Here is an 18584-nt window from a genome sequence, read left to right as displayed (position 1 = left end):
ATGTCAATTATTAGTAGAGAGAATACAAATGTAGCTTTGATGGATCTGTAAATACTAAATGTAATGGATCTCTATTAGAGATCAGTTGTGATAGATCTTTACACAATTTTGTTGCTTCAAACTAATTGAATAAGTTTGAATATATTTCAGACTGACTATCAAATATAGCTAATCCTATATATATTCAACCTAAAAATATTCTAATGATATTAGAAATGTATAACAGTTTAATACTATTTTTCTTTAACTTGTATATTGATCTATTGTTGAGAGAGAGAACATTATAGTTAATTGATATCCTTCAACTCACATCAGCACCAATATAAGTAGGTGGTGAAGAGTACATGTCCCTACATGGACATGTACTCACCATTGGCTATATAAGAGAAGGTCTAAACAAACCTTAATTCAGCTTGATACAAACAATGATCTGCCAAAGACATATTAATATGAATATCAAGTAAGATAAGGAAGGCTCTCTCTCTCTCCTCTCCCTTAGATCTCTCCTCACTTTCTCTCTCTTCTCACTTTCTCTCCTTCAACTCTCGCTCCTTTCTCTCTCTTCACTTTCTCTCTCCTTACTTTCTCTCTTCTCACTTTCTCTCTCATCACTCTATCTCCCTCTTCTTACTTTCTCTCTCTTCTCAATTTCTCTCTCCTCAAGCTCTCTCATGTCACTTTCTCTCTATTCTCACCTTCTCTCTCCTCACTCTCTCATCTCACTTTCTCTCTCTCTGCTCACTTTCTCTCCCTCTTCTTACTTTCTCTCTCCTTCAACTTTATCTCCCATCTCACTTTCTCTCTCCCCTCTCACTTATCTCTCCTCACTTTCTCTCTCCTCACTTTCTCTCTCTTCTTACTTCCTCTCTGCTCACTCTCTCATCTCACTTTCTCTCCCTCTTCTTACTTTCTCTCTCATCACTTTCTCTCTTCTCACTTTCTCTCTCCTTCAACTCTCTCTCCTCACACTTTCTCTCTCTCCTTGAACTCTCTCTCGTCTCACTTTGCTCTCTTCACTTTCTCTCTCCCTACTTTCTCTCTCATCTCACTTTCTCTCCCTCTTCTTACTTTCTCTCTCCTTGATCTCTCTCTCTCCTCTCACTTCTCTATCCTTACTCTTTCTCTCTTTCTTTACTTTCTCTCTCCTTACTTTCTCTCTTCTCACTTTCTCTTTCCTCTCTATCTCCACTTTCTCTCTCTTCTTATTTTCTCTTTCCTCATAGCCTCTCTCCCTCTTCTTACCTTCTCTCTGGTCACTTTCTCTCTTCTCACTTTATACATGGCCTCTTAAGACCTTAGAAATACTTATAAGACATAAGACCTTATACATGACCTCTAAAGACCTTAGAAATGCTTAAATAAGATTCAATAGGATCCCCTATGACCTTAGATTAATGATAGAACCTATCATGACCCCTCATCAAAATACATATTCTTGTAATTATATGGCATCCCCATATTCACCCCTTTATGTTCTTGTAATATTAAGATAACATTTAGTTTGCACATGTCCTACCCAAAGATGCCATCCCACGATCAACCTCAACCTCAGGATTAGGGATAGGGAGAGAGTTAGGGATAGGAACATGATCAACAATAGGAACAGGGATAGGGGTAGGATCAAGGGCATGAACAAGCTTAGGCTTAGGGACACATACCACATGTTGATGTATCATCTATCTACCCTCACATTCCTGTTATGATAACTATATTCTAGTTTGTGACTATAGAGACTGCTAGACTGAGATTAGCTATAGAGAGATCTCGGAATCATCTATATAGAGGCATATCTCAATAGATTTTGACTCGTCTTGAGGAGCTTACTAATAGACTTAGATCACATACTACATTTGCATTACAATTTGTAGATAGGATTTTTGTTGATCTTAGAGAAGAGATCTCGGTTGGTATATCCTTAGATTTGGTTTATAGCTTGATTTCTAAGGAGCTGGTCTTCTCATTTTATGAAGAGAAGACCAAAGTTAGGACATATTAGGTTACTAGATGTGTTGTGCTACAAATTGCTTGTATGGTATACCCTCGATTCCTAGGAGCACATGGTCATTATCGTAATAATGACCAAATTCCATTATATTTTTCCCAGTAGTTGTGCGTAGAGTTCCATTTGGGGCACCACGTCAACTATTTAGATATTCTAAGATATTATGGTCAAGGTTGTGGTAGAGTCTACGATCATGATGCATATTGTGTGTTGACTCATTCTGTTCCTCATCATCATGCATTGGTGGGATCCAGGCCCCCAACAGTGACTCCAGTTATGGCTGCTACTGCAAATAGATTTTTCATTGCTTCTCAGAGGGAAGAAGTTGATTGGATAGGACACATTGCATCTGTTGCTAGAAGTATTACATTTGATACTTAGGAAAATATCTTTTGAGTAGTCCTAGACAGCGTAGATCATCTTCTAAGGCATCATCAAGTACTACACCACCCATTGATGAGATCTATATATTTGCATGTATTCCTACCCTAAGAGATATGCATGGCCTCACTGGAGAGCAAAAACATATGGAGATGGCCTTGTATCTTCTAGATGATCTTTTACAGGCATATTCATACATAGGGGATGTCATTACATAGTGTCATAGAGATGATTTTGCAAAGGCCTATATTTCAAGTGTCCCATGACATGCCATCAAATCATGCACACCAAACTACACAACACTATACACAAGACTTTGATATTAAGCACTCTACACAACACTTTGGCTCTCAGTAGTCCAGTGCTCAACACTCAAATGTATAGTAGTATGTTGTAGCTCCACCCAAGGGGACTTTAGGAGTTGGCTTACGTATTTCTATTTTTGTTGATGGACTTGATGTGCTTGATCAATAGTTATGAGATTTGATTCAGATTCATGTTCCCTTTGAGATAGGATCATACATGGACATGTTATTTTAGTTTATTGACTCTACACCACTTCCATCCTAGTTTGTTAGTCGGTTACACTCCTCACTATTTTAGAGGTTTGAGACTATTGGAGATGGAGTTTTTGTTGATGACACCTTAGTACGTGTCACTGATGACCCTCTTGCTCCTTAGACCCAAGTACAAACATATGGAGATGGCTTTGTATCTTCTAGATGATCTTTTACAAGCATATTCATACATTGCAAATACATAGGGGATGCCTTTACATAGTGTCACTAAGATGATTTCATAGAGTCCTATATTTCAAGTGTCCCATGACATGCCATTAGGTTATGCACACCAAAGCACACAACACTCTATACAGGACTTTGACGTTGAGCACTCTACACAACACTCTGGCTCTCAGTAATCTAGTGCTCAACACTTAGATCAGCACTTAGATGTATAGCAATATGTTGTAGCTCCACCTAAGAGGACCATAGGAGTTTGTTGAGGTGTTTCAATTTCTACTAATGAACTCGAAGTGTTTGATCAACAATTACGAGATTTGAGTCAAATTCATGTTCCCACTGAAATAGGATCATACATGGGCATGTTATTTCAATCTATTGACTCTACATCACTTCCATCTGAGCTTGTTAGTCCTTTAAAATCCTCACTATTTCAGATGATTGAGACTATTGGAGATGGAGTTTCTATTGATTACACCTTAGTACTTTTCATTGATGACCCTCTTGCTCCTTAGACCCAAGTACACCTCTTTTAAGTTTCATTTTTACAATAATAAATTTCTATTCACAAGTATATAATTATGTACTCATATTTCCAAATGAATTATATTTTTGTAGGTACATGTAGCAGAGCATGCTTCTTCCAATGTGGGCTCTGATCATGGCGGGTGGAGAGATGTTGTTGATGCAACACCTACTACTCGTGGGGGTACAAAAATGATGGATGTGACACCCACTAGTGCTCAGGTAATTTTTAAATATAAATTTACATTAATTTGAAATTTACTAGATAGATGTGTACTTGCATCAATGTATTTAAACTTTTACAAATATTTGAAACTAGAACCCATGTATATATACAATTATATGTCTAACACATTGTTGTATTTTAATTTACAGAGCTTAGTTGATTTTTCAATGCTACAAATCTGGCTTTGTATTTTTCAATGCTACTATCTAGTGCATGCTTGATTTTGTATAGCCATTTAGAAGAGATAATTGATTCATCTTTGGGTCTAGGTACAACATCCCACACATCATTTTTTAGTAAGGATTGGTATTCTTCAATCATTGCATCTTTCCAAGATTTGCATGATAATGCTTCTTTGACATTCATAGGCTCTATTTTGATGAGCTCAAAGTGTAGTGCTACATAGCATGAATGGTTCCTTTTTCTCTTGTTTTCTCTAACTACTTCACCAGGTTCTAGATATGATTATCTTCTATCATTTTTCTAGCCCAAAGTGGTCTCTTTTTATTGTTAGGATTTTCAATATTCTCTAAATTTGGGATAGAAGGTATAATATGTTCAATATCATTCTCCCTCTCATTTCAACTGAGGGATATTCATCTAGTTTAGTATTAGGTTCTGAGTATGATTCATTAATGTTCTTGGGAGATTAAATACAATGTCTTCTTCAAATTTTACATCTCTACTGATTTCAAGGGTTCCTTGTCTAGGGACATAAATTATGTAACCTTTGGATGATTCACAGTATTTGATGAATATGCCCTTCTTTCTAGATGGTTCTAATTTGGTTCTCTTTTCTTTGGGAATATGAATATAAGCAAGACACCCAAATATTTTTAGGTTGCTTAAATATGGTTTTTTTCCTATAAATACTTCTTTGGGAGTTGTATTTTCCAATATTGAGTGAAGAAATCTATTTTGAATATAAACTATAGTATTAGAGGCTTCATCCCAGAATGAGGTGTGAAGATTTTGATCATGCGTCATGGCTCTAGTTGATTCAATGATGGTTCTATTTTTTCCTTTTTGTGATTCCATTATGTTCCATTATGTTGAGGATTATATGGTACATAAAACTACCTCTTAATCCCCAAAAATGCAAAAAATTAAAATATTTTTGAGATGTATTCACCCCTATTGTCTAATCTCAGGGTTTTGATTTTCTGTCCAGATTGGTTTTGAACTAGGATTTTGAATGCTTTGAATTTGGATAACACATCAGTTGATTCCTTTTCTTTAAGGAAGTAGATCCAGGTTCTCCTAGAATATTCATCTATAAAAATCACATAGTAGAGGCATCCATTTAGGGATGGTACAACTATTGGACCACATATATCAATATGAATGAGTTCAAGTACATAATTTGATTTTTGTTCACTTTTAGGAAAGGACCCTTTTGTGTTTTTACCAAGGGAACATCCTTTGTAAATGTTAGAATGATCAAGTTTAAGACTAGGTAACCCTGTTACTATTTGTCCTATAGATGCTAAGGCATAAAAATAAAGATGACCTAGTCTTCTATGCTAGATTTCATTTGTGTTTGACACTTCATGATTTAGAGCTAAATTTGTATGGTTGCAAAGTTTATATAAACTCTCATCTCTAAATTAAATGCATATAGCTTTCTTAATATTAGAATTCTTTGGCCAAGATAGTACTTTATCTTCTTGGAGGGTAATTTAATACCCTTCATCTACAAGGCCAAATATGGAGACCAAGTTCCTTTTTATAGTAGGTACATAAAAATATTCTTAAGTTGAAGAGTGATACCTAAATTCAGTTGTATTGAGCATGATCCAATACCTTTTACAAGTTGTGTAGAGTTATCTCCAATAGTTACTTCTTTAGAGAAGTATCCTTCAAAGCTTTTGAATTTATCTCTAAAGCACATTATATGACGTGATGCTCCACTGTCTATAATCCATGTGTTTTTGTTGGAGTTTAATTCACTTGAGAGTGTAAGGTAGAATGAAAAGTTTACATATTTTTCATGATTTTTGACTTGCACTAGGGTTAATTGATTTTTCTTTCATTCCCAACAAAAGTTGTGAGCATGGCCAAATTTATCGCATTTGAAGCATTGTGCTTTTGACCAATCTCATTTCTTGTATGCTTTGTTGAATTCCTTTCTCTTTCATTTGAATATCATTTTTGGTATTTACTTGAAGATCTTGAATGTCTCCCTCTTGATTTAATTTTATTCCTCTAGAGATTAATCTTGACTCTTCTTGAGTGCATTCATTTTTTAGTTGTTCAAATTTAAGAACTTAGGGTCAAGAACTTAGTCCATGAATGAATGTTTCCCAAGATACACGTAGTCCTTTTAGAGCTATAATCCCAAGTTCTTTTTCATCTACTTGGTTTCCAATAGTTGCAATTTGATCTTTCAACTCTGAGATTCTTTAAAAATAAGATGTAATTGATCTCCACTGTTCATTTTTATGTATAGTAGATCTTGTTTCAATGTTAACAATCTACTAGTGTCATTTATTTTGAAAGTATTCTTAATAGTGGAAAACATCTCAAAAATTGCCTTAAGATTTGATATAGAAGGGAGAATTGATCCTTCATAGAATCTATAATAATTTTCATAGCTTTATTGTTGTGTCTTTTCCATGTTGTTTTGTCTGGATCATTTTTCGATATAGGTTTATTTTCTTTTATGTATTCATCTAATCCCATCTCTCATAAAAATATTTATTACTCAAATTTTCCATGACACAAATTTTGAGATTTCTTCAAGGCTACTTTACTTCGAGCCTACTATTAATGCAAGAGAACTATTGACGTTGGCTTCCACATTAACTAGCGATTAATCCTTGAGAGTGTGAACTAATCACCCATCAAATTTTTGGTAGTTTTTATAAAATTCTATAATAAATTATAAAAAGGTGCAGGTATGAAATATTTATTAGCATTTTGATTAGGAAAAAATTTTAGGGCTAGATCATCAGGTAAAACAAAATACAAATCATGAAGAAATAGAAGGCACACCCTACAAAGTTTGTGGTTGAATCAAGGGTGCCTTGACTATAGGTTTTTGGAAGTTTTAAAAATCCTAGTTGATTCTCAATTAAAGAGAAGGTGAAAATTGAGAGGCAATCACAATTTCAAAGGAGGTTGTTGCAAAAACTATAATGCTTGTCAAAATAGAATTTAAGCCATCTCGATTGCATGTAGAGGAGAGATAGACATTTATAGTGGACTATAGATCATCAATTTTTGTGATGGTGGTGTTCTTTTTAATTATAGCTTCTCATTTAGCATATTTATATTGTGCTTCTTGTTACTCACATGACTACCTTTTTTCTTAAAACCCTCCCATCAACCTTGAGTCATAGAAGAGATCTTCATAAGGACTATCCCCATGATAATTTTATTTTTTGAACTATCTTTTTGGGTATGCATGCACTCTTTTTTAGTCAAATTTTCTTTCTTTGGTTGGAAAATTTAAAAACCCACCCCATTTTATTTTTAACAATTTAGGTGGGGATGTTTGTTTCCCTGTAATTAGTAACTTCTCTCTTCATTATTTCACATAGATAATAAATTTTGGGGCAACATTAGTGCCAATATTTCTTTGTCCTCTTTAACTCATCTGGACCTCTCTAGCAAAAAATGTGGGGCCATGGTGCTTGAGAACATTGCAAGGCTAGTAAAATTCTAACATCTTTTTCTAGGGTATAATAAATTATGTAGGAGATTTCCCATCTTGATGTCCCAATTTTCATCTCTCAGTTTTCTTGATTTGGGTATGAACTATATGAGCAGCAACATGCCAAGCACTATGCGAGATTTAGTCATGTATGCAAAAAACTTTATAGGAGATTTCCTTAAAAATATAAAATACCCATGGTTTAAAATTTTAGTAGAAGCATCAAATAAGAAAACATTTTTTGAAACAAAAATCCCAAAGCATGTAAAGTCTAAAATCAATGTCTTTCATATAGATCTTCTAAATTTCATATAGTAAAATTAGAAAATCTAAGTTGATTAAGGTTAAAGATAGTCAGTCTTTAAAATCAATATTTTGATGCACATGCTTAGGAAATATCTTCTCAATTTGGATGCATTTTTTCTCAAAATACTCTCTGGGAAAATTATTAGCAAATTATCTAGCAAATTCTTGCATATATTAAGTTGGGATTAAATGAGTCAGAATTTAGTAGTCAATTTGAGTTAAAGGATTTATAATTGACTCTTTGCTATGTTTCATCATGAACTTTCTTCTAATCAAAGTATGTTGTGGGCTTTGTAGTTTGGCTAAGCTAAAATATGGTTCTCGTTTGGGTTGCACAAAGGCCCTAGTTTGTTTTTTCCATTAAGGATTCATATCAATAAGAAAACTATGAGTTTTTGAAGCCACTGAACACTATCCAAGAAAATAATAGTAATACATATTCCATGTGTTTCTAGGATGGGATGGTAGGTAATAGAGGCCTTTTGGGGGAGGAAACAAGGGACAAAAATTAATAATCACATAAATTTAAAAAAATATGAAATATATTTATGTGACAAGGCATTCACCATTTCCTATATATAATTGTATTACAGAACATTTGAGTTGAGTTGTGAATTCACATAAATTCAACTAACAAAATTTTGTTGTCATCATTAGATAATTTTTACCATTAATGTGCATATTCAATAGAAGGTTGAAATACAAGGTCTACAAAATATAAAGAAATGTAAATTTTTTGAAAACAATATATTCCTTAGTTAAGGGCACACTTTGCAATTGTATATCTTCCTCTAAAATAGTATTAAAATTTTCTAAAGTAAAATTTTAAATGTTTAGACTATTGGCAATCATGGTATTACTAAATTTTCTAATACAATACCATTTCCATTATGATACCTAAAATTATATGTTATTGATGAGGCATGTTATTTTAGATACAAAGTCTCAACTTGGAAAAAATTAATTGGTTCCTACACTAGTTTTCTCCTTAAACTTTCTCATTCATTTTACTTCCATTTATGTAACAATTTACTAGAAATGTTACTTTTTCCTCAATGAAGCCAAAGTTGTAAATTGTGCCTTTTTCACACTGATTGTTAGATGATAATTTGTATAATCAATTAGGGTGCTATTGGTACAAATTAAGAGCTTGGAATCAAGAGTTTTGACTACTCCAAAGAAGGAAATAGTTAGCAACAATGCAAATTTCGCACACCCCTTTTTTAAACTGTTTTCTTATTACTCCTTAATTTTCAAGTAGAGAGCATCTCATTATAGAGGAAATTTTACTAGGAAGAGAGAAATCACCGATATTGTTTCTAGTGATACTAGATACTAAAGATTCAAACATTGGGATTGGCTTATGCATTTTTATAGACTTTCTATTTCTCAAGCCAACCTTCTTCTCAGACTCCATTACCCTTCTAAAAGATATAATTTGCTGAGTGGAACTAAGCAACTTCTTTTACTTAGGAGTGTAGAACACTCTTGTTTTCTAAGTTCAATTCTAACATTGATTTGATTAAGAAAAACCATTTTCTAGTTATTTGTTTACATTATAAGTATCTGCTACCATAAATAACTATCAGAGGTTAACTACAACTTGGCTTTGGTTAAGTAATTGTATGTAGACTATTGAATGAATTCAAACTTTACACCACATCATTATATACGTCCAAGTAATCCCTATTAGACATGAAGTAAACAATAACGTTGCTAATAAGATTGAAGATAAATATATATTTTATTTAATCTTGCTAAGTTATTGAAATTACAGAGAAAAATCTTGTTATATGTGAATTCCCGGCAAAACACCAAGAAATGGTGTTGTGTAGTGATACTTGAAAAAAAGTAGTTGGTTCAGTGGACATGTTGCATGCATGCCTTGTTTCACAGCATATAGTTGTGGAATCCTTTCATATAACATGTGTAAGATTATTTTTTCCTAAGGATCGAATATGTATATCATTTATAGATGAAGATAACTTTTTAGACTCATTGGTTTCAATTTATAATTTGATTTCATTTACTTAATTTGTGTTTTCTTATTCCATTTCATTTGTTATCTTTCTTTTATTCAATGTAAAAGAATGTCTTCACACAATCTAAGTAATCTAGTATATTTATATTATCTTTTTGAGTACAACTTCAAAAAAATTTATTAAAATTATTTCAATGTTCAAAGATTACCTAATTACTCTAATGTTTACCATGACTTTAGTTTATTTTTTATTTTTAATTGAAGAGAATGTGTAAACTTCTTTTATTTTTTATTTCCTTGTTCTATTACTTCATTTACAAACTGTATATTAAGTTATTTATCCTTCCCAGAGCCAACAATAGAAAAGATTGCAAAATTATTCAATAATTAAACTTTGCCTTTATTAGATTCTACAAATATTAAGTATCGAATTATATTATCCTCCCACCTTGTCTTGCTTTCAGTACCTCTTCAAGCAACATTGCAAATAAAATGATAGATCTAGTTTTTATCTTAACTACAATTGGCTAGGTTAGGTAACCAGCAGCATTGGAAACAGTGTTTAGAACTGGACGTTTCTTTTTTTATTACAAATGATTACGTTGATTAGGTTACTAGCTTTTGCATCTTGTTATGACCATTAGGAGCTAACACAGTTCACGATGCTGCTCATATTCTCCCCAACCACTCCTTCCCTTCCGCCGCTTCCTCTTCATTCACGGCTTACCCACTCGTAACATGGACAACTCCGCACCACGCGAATTCCCTGTAAACTCCCCTTTAAATACAGTGTCCCCCTTGAATCTTAAGTACCCACTATTCTCTCCTCCCCTCTGCTTAGGAAAAGCCTCTTTCCCAACTAATTTAGCTGAGAGTTTAATCAGCATCATGTCAACGGGGAAGATGCTGGATCTGGAGACACTATGGAAAGCCCAGAGAGCTGATGGTAATGCAACAGTCTTGGCCATCGGAACTGCCACTCCCCCCAACGCAATTGAGCAGAGCGAATACGCGGACTATTATTTCCGTGTCACCAACAGCGAACACAAGGTCGAGCTCAAGGAGAAGTTCAAGCGAGTGTGTAAGTTCTGACCACTTAAACATGATATCAATATCAAGATTTGATTTTTATGTTAAAATGTCGAATTCTCAAAATTAACTTAGAATTTAGTTTTCTAAATTTGACAATTCCAGTCCACATATCACTATTACGCTGAAGGTGTTTCCTTATATGAGATGCAGGTGTTGATTTTCACATCAGTGATTCATAATGACTTAAGAGCAATAGACGACCATAGGATACATCTTTCCCATCCTTTTGTTTTTCATGCTATTGGTCTGATCAACGGGACCCACGAAATGACTACCTAAGGTCCGTTCGGCAGTGGGAATATGAGTGGAATAGGCGCATATGTAGATTCTTAAAATTTCAAATTTTCTTTGGTTATATCAAATCAGAATACATATTCTAATTTTGGCCAAAAAATGAGCATTTGCAGTTCCACCTAAATAGGTGGAATTGGAATATGTACTCCTATTCTTATTTTATTTGTTTTAGAAAACATAAATTTTTGGATCTGCGAATTCCCCATCAAATTCCAACTGAACCAAACCAGAATACAAATACACATTCTTATTTTCTATTCTAGAATAACAGTTCCAGAATACGTATTCTTATTCCCCCAGCCAGAATCTTTAGTGTAAATCCAAAACTGATTGTACATAAGATTTTCCAAAAAAAAAGATGAAAAGTGGATCCATTTAATGCATTGTAATAATACTTAGTCCTTCGAGAAAAACAACAAAAAGTGGACTTATTTAGATTATGGCGTCATTATAGGGGAGGAAATTTCTAATCTTGGGAGGTGCAGATCCAACTCAGAGAAATTAGAGTGAATTTACACTATCCCATTCAAACTTTCTCTCAAAAATTTCGCTTCAATCTTTCGGAAAGTTTAATTTTTTTTAGCATAATGAAATTCTCTATAATTTATATATACCTCTACGATGCCCATTGCACACTACGGTGCGATTGCGACTCGTATAAGATTTCTATGCACTAGTGATTATGGGAAATGTTATGTTGCAGGTGAGAAGTCGATGATAAAGAAGAGGTACATGTATCTCACGGAGGAAAAACTGAAGGAGAACCCTAATATGTGCACCTACTTGACCCCTTCGTTGGACGTTCGACAGGATATGCTGGTGGTGGAGGTGCCGCGGTTGGGTAAAGAGGCGGCTGGCAAGGCGATAAAGGAGTGGGGACGGCCAAAGTCGGAGATTACTCACCTTATCTTCTGCACCTCCAGCGGCGTCGACATGCCCGGCGCAGACTACGAGCTCACCAAACTCCTCAGCCTCCGCCCTTCCGTGAAGAGAGTGATGATGTACCAGCAGGGCTGCTGTGGCGGCGCCACCACTCTGCGAGTGGCAAAGGACCTCGCGGAGAACAACAGGGGAGCTCGAGTTCTGGTGGTGTGTTGTGAGATCAACGCCATCATATTCCAGGGCCCCTCTGAAACGCAACTGGGTAATATGCTTGTACAGGCTCTTTTCGGCGACGGCGCGGCGGCGTTGATCGTTGGAGCAGACCCCGTTGATGAAATAGAGAAGCCCATTTTCGAGCTCGTCTGGACTGCGCAGACGATTCTGCCGGAGAGCGAGGGAGCCATCGAAGGGCACTTGAGAGAGGTGGGGCAGATATCACTACTGGTGAAGGAAGTTCCGGGACTGGTGTCGAAGAACATCGAGAAGGCACTGGTGGAGGCGTTTGAGAAGTTCAACATATCTGACTGGAACGAGCTCTTCTGGGTTTCTCACCCTGGAGGACCTGCAATTCTCGATCGGGTGGAGTCGAAGCTGGAGTTGGATCCGAACAAGTTGTGGGCGTCAAGGCAGGTGCTTAAAGAGTATGGAAACATGGGGAGTGGCTCCGTGCTGTTTGTTATGGACGAGATGAGGAAGTCGTCCAAGGACAAGGGATGTTCGACTACGGGAGAAGGGCTGGACATGGGCGTTTTGTTTGGCTTCGGCCCGGGTATCACCGTGGAGACGGTTGTTCTTAAGAGTGCTCCTCTCTAGGGATGGCTCTTTTGTGGACGGGTGTGTTGTGAGTGTTGTGGAGTAATATGATTGGTTGTGTGGGAAAATTAAGCTAAATATGCTGCTTCCATGAAGATTATTAATTGTGTTTATGTGTGTTTTTTAATTCCATTATCAGTAGGTGATATTAGATATGTTAATGTATTCTTATATCTTGTGGAACAATATGATTGCACTTGTGGGCATATTATGGTAAATATGTTGCTTTGATCAATGTTATTAATTGTGTTTGTGTAAATGCATTATTAGTAAGTGAAATTAGATATGTTAATGTATTCTTATATCTTCTAATCTTGTGGAATAATATGATTGCACGTGTGGGCATATTATGCTAAATATGCTGCTTGATCAAGCTTATTAATTGTGTTTATGTGTGTTTTTTTTAATTGTATTATTAGCAACTAAAATCATATATATTAATGTATTCTTATGTCTTGTGTTCTTGTGGGATAATATGATTGCACCCGTGGTCATATTATGGTAAATATGTTGCTTCCATCAAGGTTATTAAGTGTGTTCGTGTGTTTTTTTTAATGTATTATTAGTAAGTGATAATAGATTTTCATAATTTATGTTAATATATTCTTATTTCTAGGATCAATTGTGTAACAATTTTTAACCATCAACATTTCAAATCATACTACATGATCTATCATGAGAGTGCCAGAGAACTAATTATTATTAGTATTTGTATTAGTTCAATTGTGGTATGGTTAGGGTTACTTTGAGTATGTTAATGTAATTTTTATTTCTATGTTCAATTACATGTAATACTTTTTTACCATCTAAGTTTCTGATCATACTACATGATCCATTATGAGGGTGCAAGAGAACTAAGTATTATTAGTATTGTGTTAGCTACAATTGAGATTTCTCGTGATGAAAAATTAATTGATGGTACCATTCTTAATTTATAGATGTATTATCTTGTTTAAATAAAAAATAATATTTTATAAATTTAAATATTGTAGTATTTTAATTTTATCAATTATCAAAATTACTTATTGATCATATGATTAACTAAATCAATTTAGCTCTTGTAACTCAAAAGGTAATATAATGTATTTTAAATAACAACACTACATTTTAAAAGTTCCAAAATAATGTGATTTTTTGTTGAATTGTTCTATGATGTTTTTTTTTTAAATATAAAGATTACTATTACTAGCTTAGATATAGTATGTCAATAGTAATCCTTTTAGAGACACCTATTTTCATGAAATCTCAAGAGTTTTTTGTGTTACAGTTAACAAAAATAAGCACCTCCAGAAGTATTACTCTCAGTGTACTATATATAAATATATATATATATATATATATATACATATGTACATATATATATATATATATATATATATATATATATATATATATATATATATATATATATATATATATATCTGTATGTATATATATATATATATATGTATATATATATATGTATATATATATATATATATATATGTATATATATATATGTATGTATGTATGTATGTATATGTCTATGTATGTATGTATGTATGTATATGTATATGTATATGTCTATGTATATACATATATATGTATATATATATGTATATGTATATGTATATGTATATGTATATATGTATATATGTATATGTATATATATATGTATATATGTATATATGTATATGTATATATATATATGTATATATATATGTATATATATATATATGTATATATACATGTATATATGTATATGTATATATGTATATATATATATATATATATACATATATGTATATATACATATATGTATATATGTATATATGTATATATATATATATATGTATATATACATATATGTATATATGTATACATATATGTATATATACATATATGTATATATGTATACATATATGTATATATACATATATGTATATATGTATATGTATATATGTATATATATCTATACATATATACATACACATGTGTGTGTGTGTGTGTGCGCGCGCGTGTGTGTGTGTGTGTGTGTGTGTGTGTGTGTGAACTAGTAGTAATTAGTACAACACACAAGGATATTTTTTAATTTTTAATCTTTAAATAAATTGTCGTAAGGGTTAATAGTGTGGTTAGTACTAGGGTTATGGTTAGTGCTATTATTACAATTAATGTTAATGATAGGGTTGAGGTTAGTGTTAGGATAATTATTAGATTTAATATTGAAAATTTGAATAGAAATTAGTAGTAGTATGTTTGTGGAAAATTATAGTTATTAGACCTAAGGTTAGTAAAACAATCAACTTTAGCATTTCACCTATGGTCAATGGTAGAGGTGTTGTTACAAGTAGGTAAAATGGTATAACCTTAGTAGTAGTATTATGTTAACAAATACAAATAGAGTTATGGTGAGTTGTAAGTGGTAGGGTTTGGGTTACTTTTAAGACTATTGATAGGGTTAGAGGTACTATCATGGTTAAGCTTAGTGCTATGGTTATGGTTAAGATTAGAGTTAGGGCAACAATCAGGTTCAATATTGTAATTAGGGTTAGTGTTAAGGTTACTGATGTGACTATGGTTAGAATTAGGGTTAGAATAATAGTCAAATTAGGTTTGGCATTACAATGTATTATTTAAAGTTAGGAATACTAATATGTTAATTGTTAAGGATAGGATTATGGTTATTGTTAGAGTTAGGGTTAGTCTTAAAGTTATTATTAGGTTAGGGTAGGGATGCGGCTAACATTAAATTGAACATTTTAACATTATGAGTAGTAAAATGTTAATGGTAATAATTAGAGTTAAGGTAAGAATTAGGATGAAGAGTCAAGGTAAGGATTAGGAAAAGGAATACAGTTAGGGATAAGACATTGGGTTTATAGTTAGGATTAGTATCATATTTAGTGCAACTACGAGTTAAGATTAGGGTTAGGGTTACTAAAATGGTAAGGGTTATTGTAAGATTATTGATGGGGTGTAGAGTGTTGAGTTTGAATCAATATTGGGTTTAGAAGATCAGTTAGGGGTAGTATGACTAATAGGGTCATCTTAAAATTAGATATTTTTTAGGGTGTAAATTTTAGAATTATGAATATAGCAATATGTTCAGGTCTAGGGTGTGATGAAGGCTAGGATGTAGGTTGTATACTTAGGATTAGAATCATAAGTTATGTTACATGTATAGTAAGGGTTAGGGTTACTTTAAGGTTGTGGGAAATTTTAGGATGTATAATTTATAGTTATGGTTAAATCATACATATTATTAGCCATCGGTTTAATATTAGGGTCTGTCTAAAAGTAAGATTATGGATGTAGTTAGTGAGGGTATGTAGGTTGCATAGTTAGGATTAGTATCATCTGTGGTAATATAGTTTAGAATATGAGTAGGTTTGGAAATATAGTTTTGGTTAATTCTTATTGGGATTATGATTATTTTAATAGCTAGTGTTACATTTAGAGCTAGCATTAATATAATATGTATTGTGAGATTTTAGTCTACATTTGGAATATATGGTTAGGGTAAGTTTGGTATAGTTTTATAAAATTTATTAGCATTAGATTTAAAATTATTTTTAAAATAAGGGTGATAAATAGGGTTTCAATAGGAAAGTAATTAGCAATAGCATGTAGGGTTTACACTTAAGAGTGTGGTATTTAGTATTATAGCTAAGAGTAGTGTTATGGTCAGAATTAGATTTAGGGTTATGGTTATAATTAGAAGTAAATTTGGAATTAAAATTGTAGTTAGGATTTGGGTAGGGTTAGTTTTAATAGAACACTAGTTTAATGATTTTATTAGTTTAAATATAAAAACATGTTGCACCAAGAAAGATTTTACAATTCTGTGACGCCTCACCCTAGCCCATCATATCATAGTATGGTAGTTTATTTACATTTCAAATTCTTTAAATGTTGAGACCTTGTTATATGTTGGACCTATTTTGGATTGCTTTTCAGACTATTTGATACTATGGGACACTTTATTTTTATGGTGATTATTTGTTATGTTAGGACTTATTGATGATGTTTGATGATTATTTATATTCATCTACTTGGTTGGTTATTTTATTAAGGAGTATGAAATTATGTTTGAATGCAAAGGTTAGATGGATTATATATTTAAAAACCATGAAATGTTGCAAATGGTCATATCATGCTTAGTTTGTTTACATGCTATTATTATATATGCACAATGGATAAGAAATGGAGAAATGCTATTGAAATTTGATTAAGAAATTATTTATATTTTGATTCAGTTATGAATATAGAATTGATCGAGCATTTATATATGCATATGATATATTTATCTTGAACTACAGATATGCAATTTGAGTGTGCATGAAATAACCATGGTAAAATGGAGAACCAAGGCTATACCTTTGTATAAAATGAGAACACCAAGGTTGTATATGAGCATTGTAGTAGTAAATTTATTGAGTTACATAATTAGAGTTTTTTTTTAATGTGGAAAAATGTAGTATTTGATTAATGTTATAATGAAGTTATGAACATTATATTATAATATAAAATTATATAATACAAATGTGATTTGGAATTTTGGACAAAATTCATGGAAGCAACTTTGAACTAGAGAGAGAGAGAGAGAGAGAGAGAGAGAGAGAGAGAGAGAGAGAGAGAGAGAGAGAGAGAGAGAGAGAGAGAGAGAGAGAGAGAGAGAGAGAGAGACACCATTATGTGAATATGGAACAAAAGCAATAAAGACTTCATTCATAAACTCAAATCAAGGTTATCATAAAACTTAAATGCATAACTTGCAATTACATCTTATAGATTAATTTTTTTACAACTCATATATCAACATAGTACATTTAATTTAACAACAGTAGTTACTCTAAGCATAGTAAATGATCAATTGACCTTATGTCTTTATCCATTGAAGCTGGTAAAGGGTGGTAGTTGAATATTAATCCCATACCATAGTCAATTGGAATAATAAGTTGAAATGGTGAATTTGAAAATTTGAGTTCTATTTTTATAAAAATATTTTCTTTTCCCATTACTAAGTTAAATGTTTTGACTTATAGTAGTATCAATTCAAAGTCTATAAATTTTGATCTTATCCCCAACAGAGTTGGAAATATTTGGACTTCTTGATGTCATAGGATATATGTTAAGGCATATGTATGTGTAAGAATGCCAAGCATAGTGGATTTAGTAACTCAAATTTTGTATTGTTTACAATGGTGAGTATTGGTCTGAAGGGCTAAACATAGGATTGGGAGATAGGTCATTAGTATGTAAATTCCAGCAAAATGATGATGTTACAAAATTATATGATTTAGTGATGGCATACATATTATAAATTTTTGGTAGTAGCTCCCTAATTATTACTTTATGAGGCACACACTATGTTTAGAAGTAGAGTTCTTTTCCACTATGAAATTCATAGTATGAAACACCATCTTACTACATCTACTCATATGCTATGGATAACGCCTATCAAGATAGTTATACTATAGATAGGGATATGTTATGTGATATTTTTAATTGTATTATTAGTATCACAATTTATATTAATATATTCTTACTTTTAGGTTCACTGTGTAACCATTTTTTTACTACCAATGTTTCAAATTATACTACATGATCTATCATAAGGGTGCAAGAGAACTAATTATTATCAATATTTGTGTTAGTTAAATTGCAGTTGGTTTAGGGTTACTTTGAGTATGTTAATGTATTTT

The 18584-nt window shown here is 32.6% G+C and overlaps 1 protein-coding gene across 1 annotated transcript; it reads left to right on the top strand.

Moving 5' to 3' along the window:
* Window positions 1–10562: 10562 nt before the first annotated feature.
* LOC149577912 (chalcone synthase-like) lies at window positions 10563–13201 on the top strand. The gene is made up of 2 exons (XM_089826495.1): window positions 10563–10897; window positions 11906–13201. The coding sequence occupies exons 1-2, from the start codon at window positions 10705–10707 to the stop codon at window positions 12895–12897; spliced, it is 1185 nt and encodes a 394-aa protein (XP_089682621.1). The 5' UTR covers window positions 10563–10704; the 3' UTR covers window positions 12898–13201.
* Window positions 13202–18584: the final 5383 nt, after the last annotated feature.

This window comes from Cupressus sempervirens, chromosome 1, assembly GCF_028749045.1.
Source record: "Cupressus sempervirens isolate cs-2001-9-10 chromosome 1, ASM2874904v1, whole genome shotgun sequence".
In the NCBI taxonomy this organism is placed as follows: domain Eukaryota; kingdom Viridiplantae; phylum Streptophyta; class Pinopsida; order Cupressales; family Cupressaceae; genus Cupressus; species Cupressus sempervirens.
This window is presented reverse-complemented; position numbering and strand designations above follow the sequence as displayed.

What these genes read in the sequence shown, in the direction of transcription:
- LOC149577912 (XM_089826495.1), top strand. Translation starts at nt 10,705, where the DNA reads ATGTCAACGGGGAAGATGCTGGATCTGGAGACACTATGGAAAGCCCAG. An exon ending in GGAGAAGTTCAAGCGAGTGT is followed by an intron (nt 10,898 to 11,905) that starts GTAAGTTCTGAC and finishes GTTATGTTGCAG; the next exon opens with GTGAGAAGTCGATGATAAAG.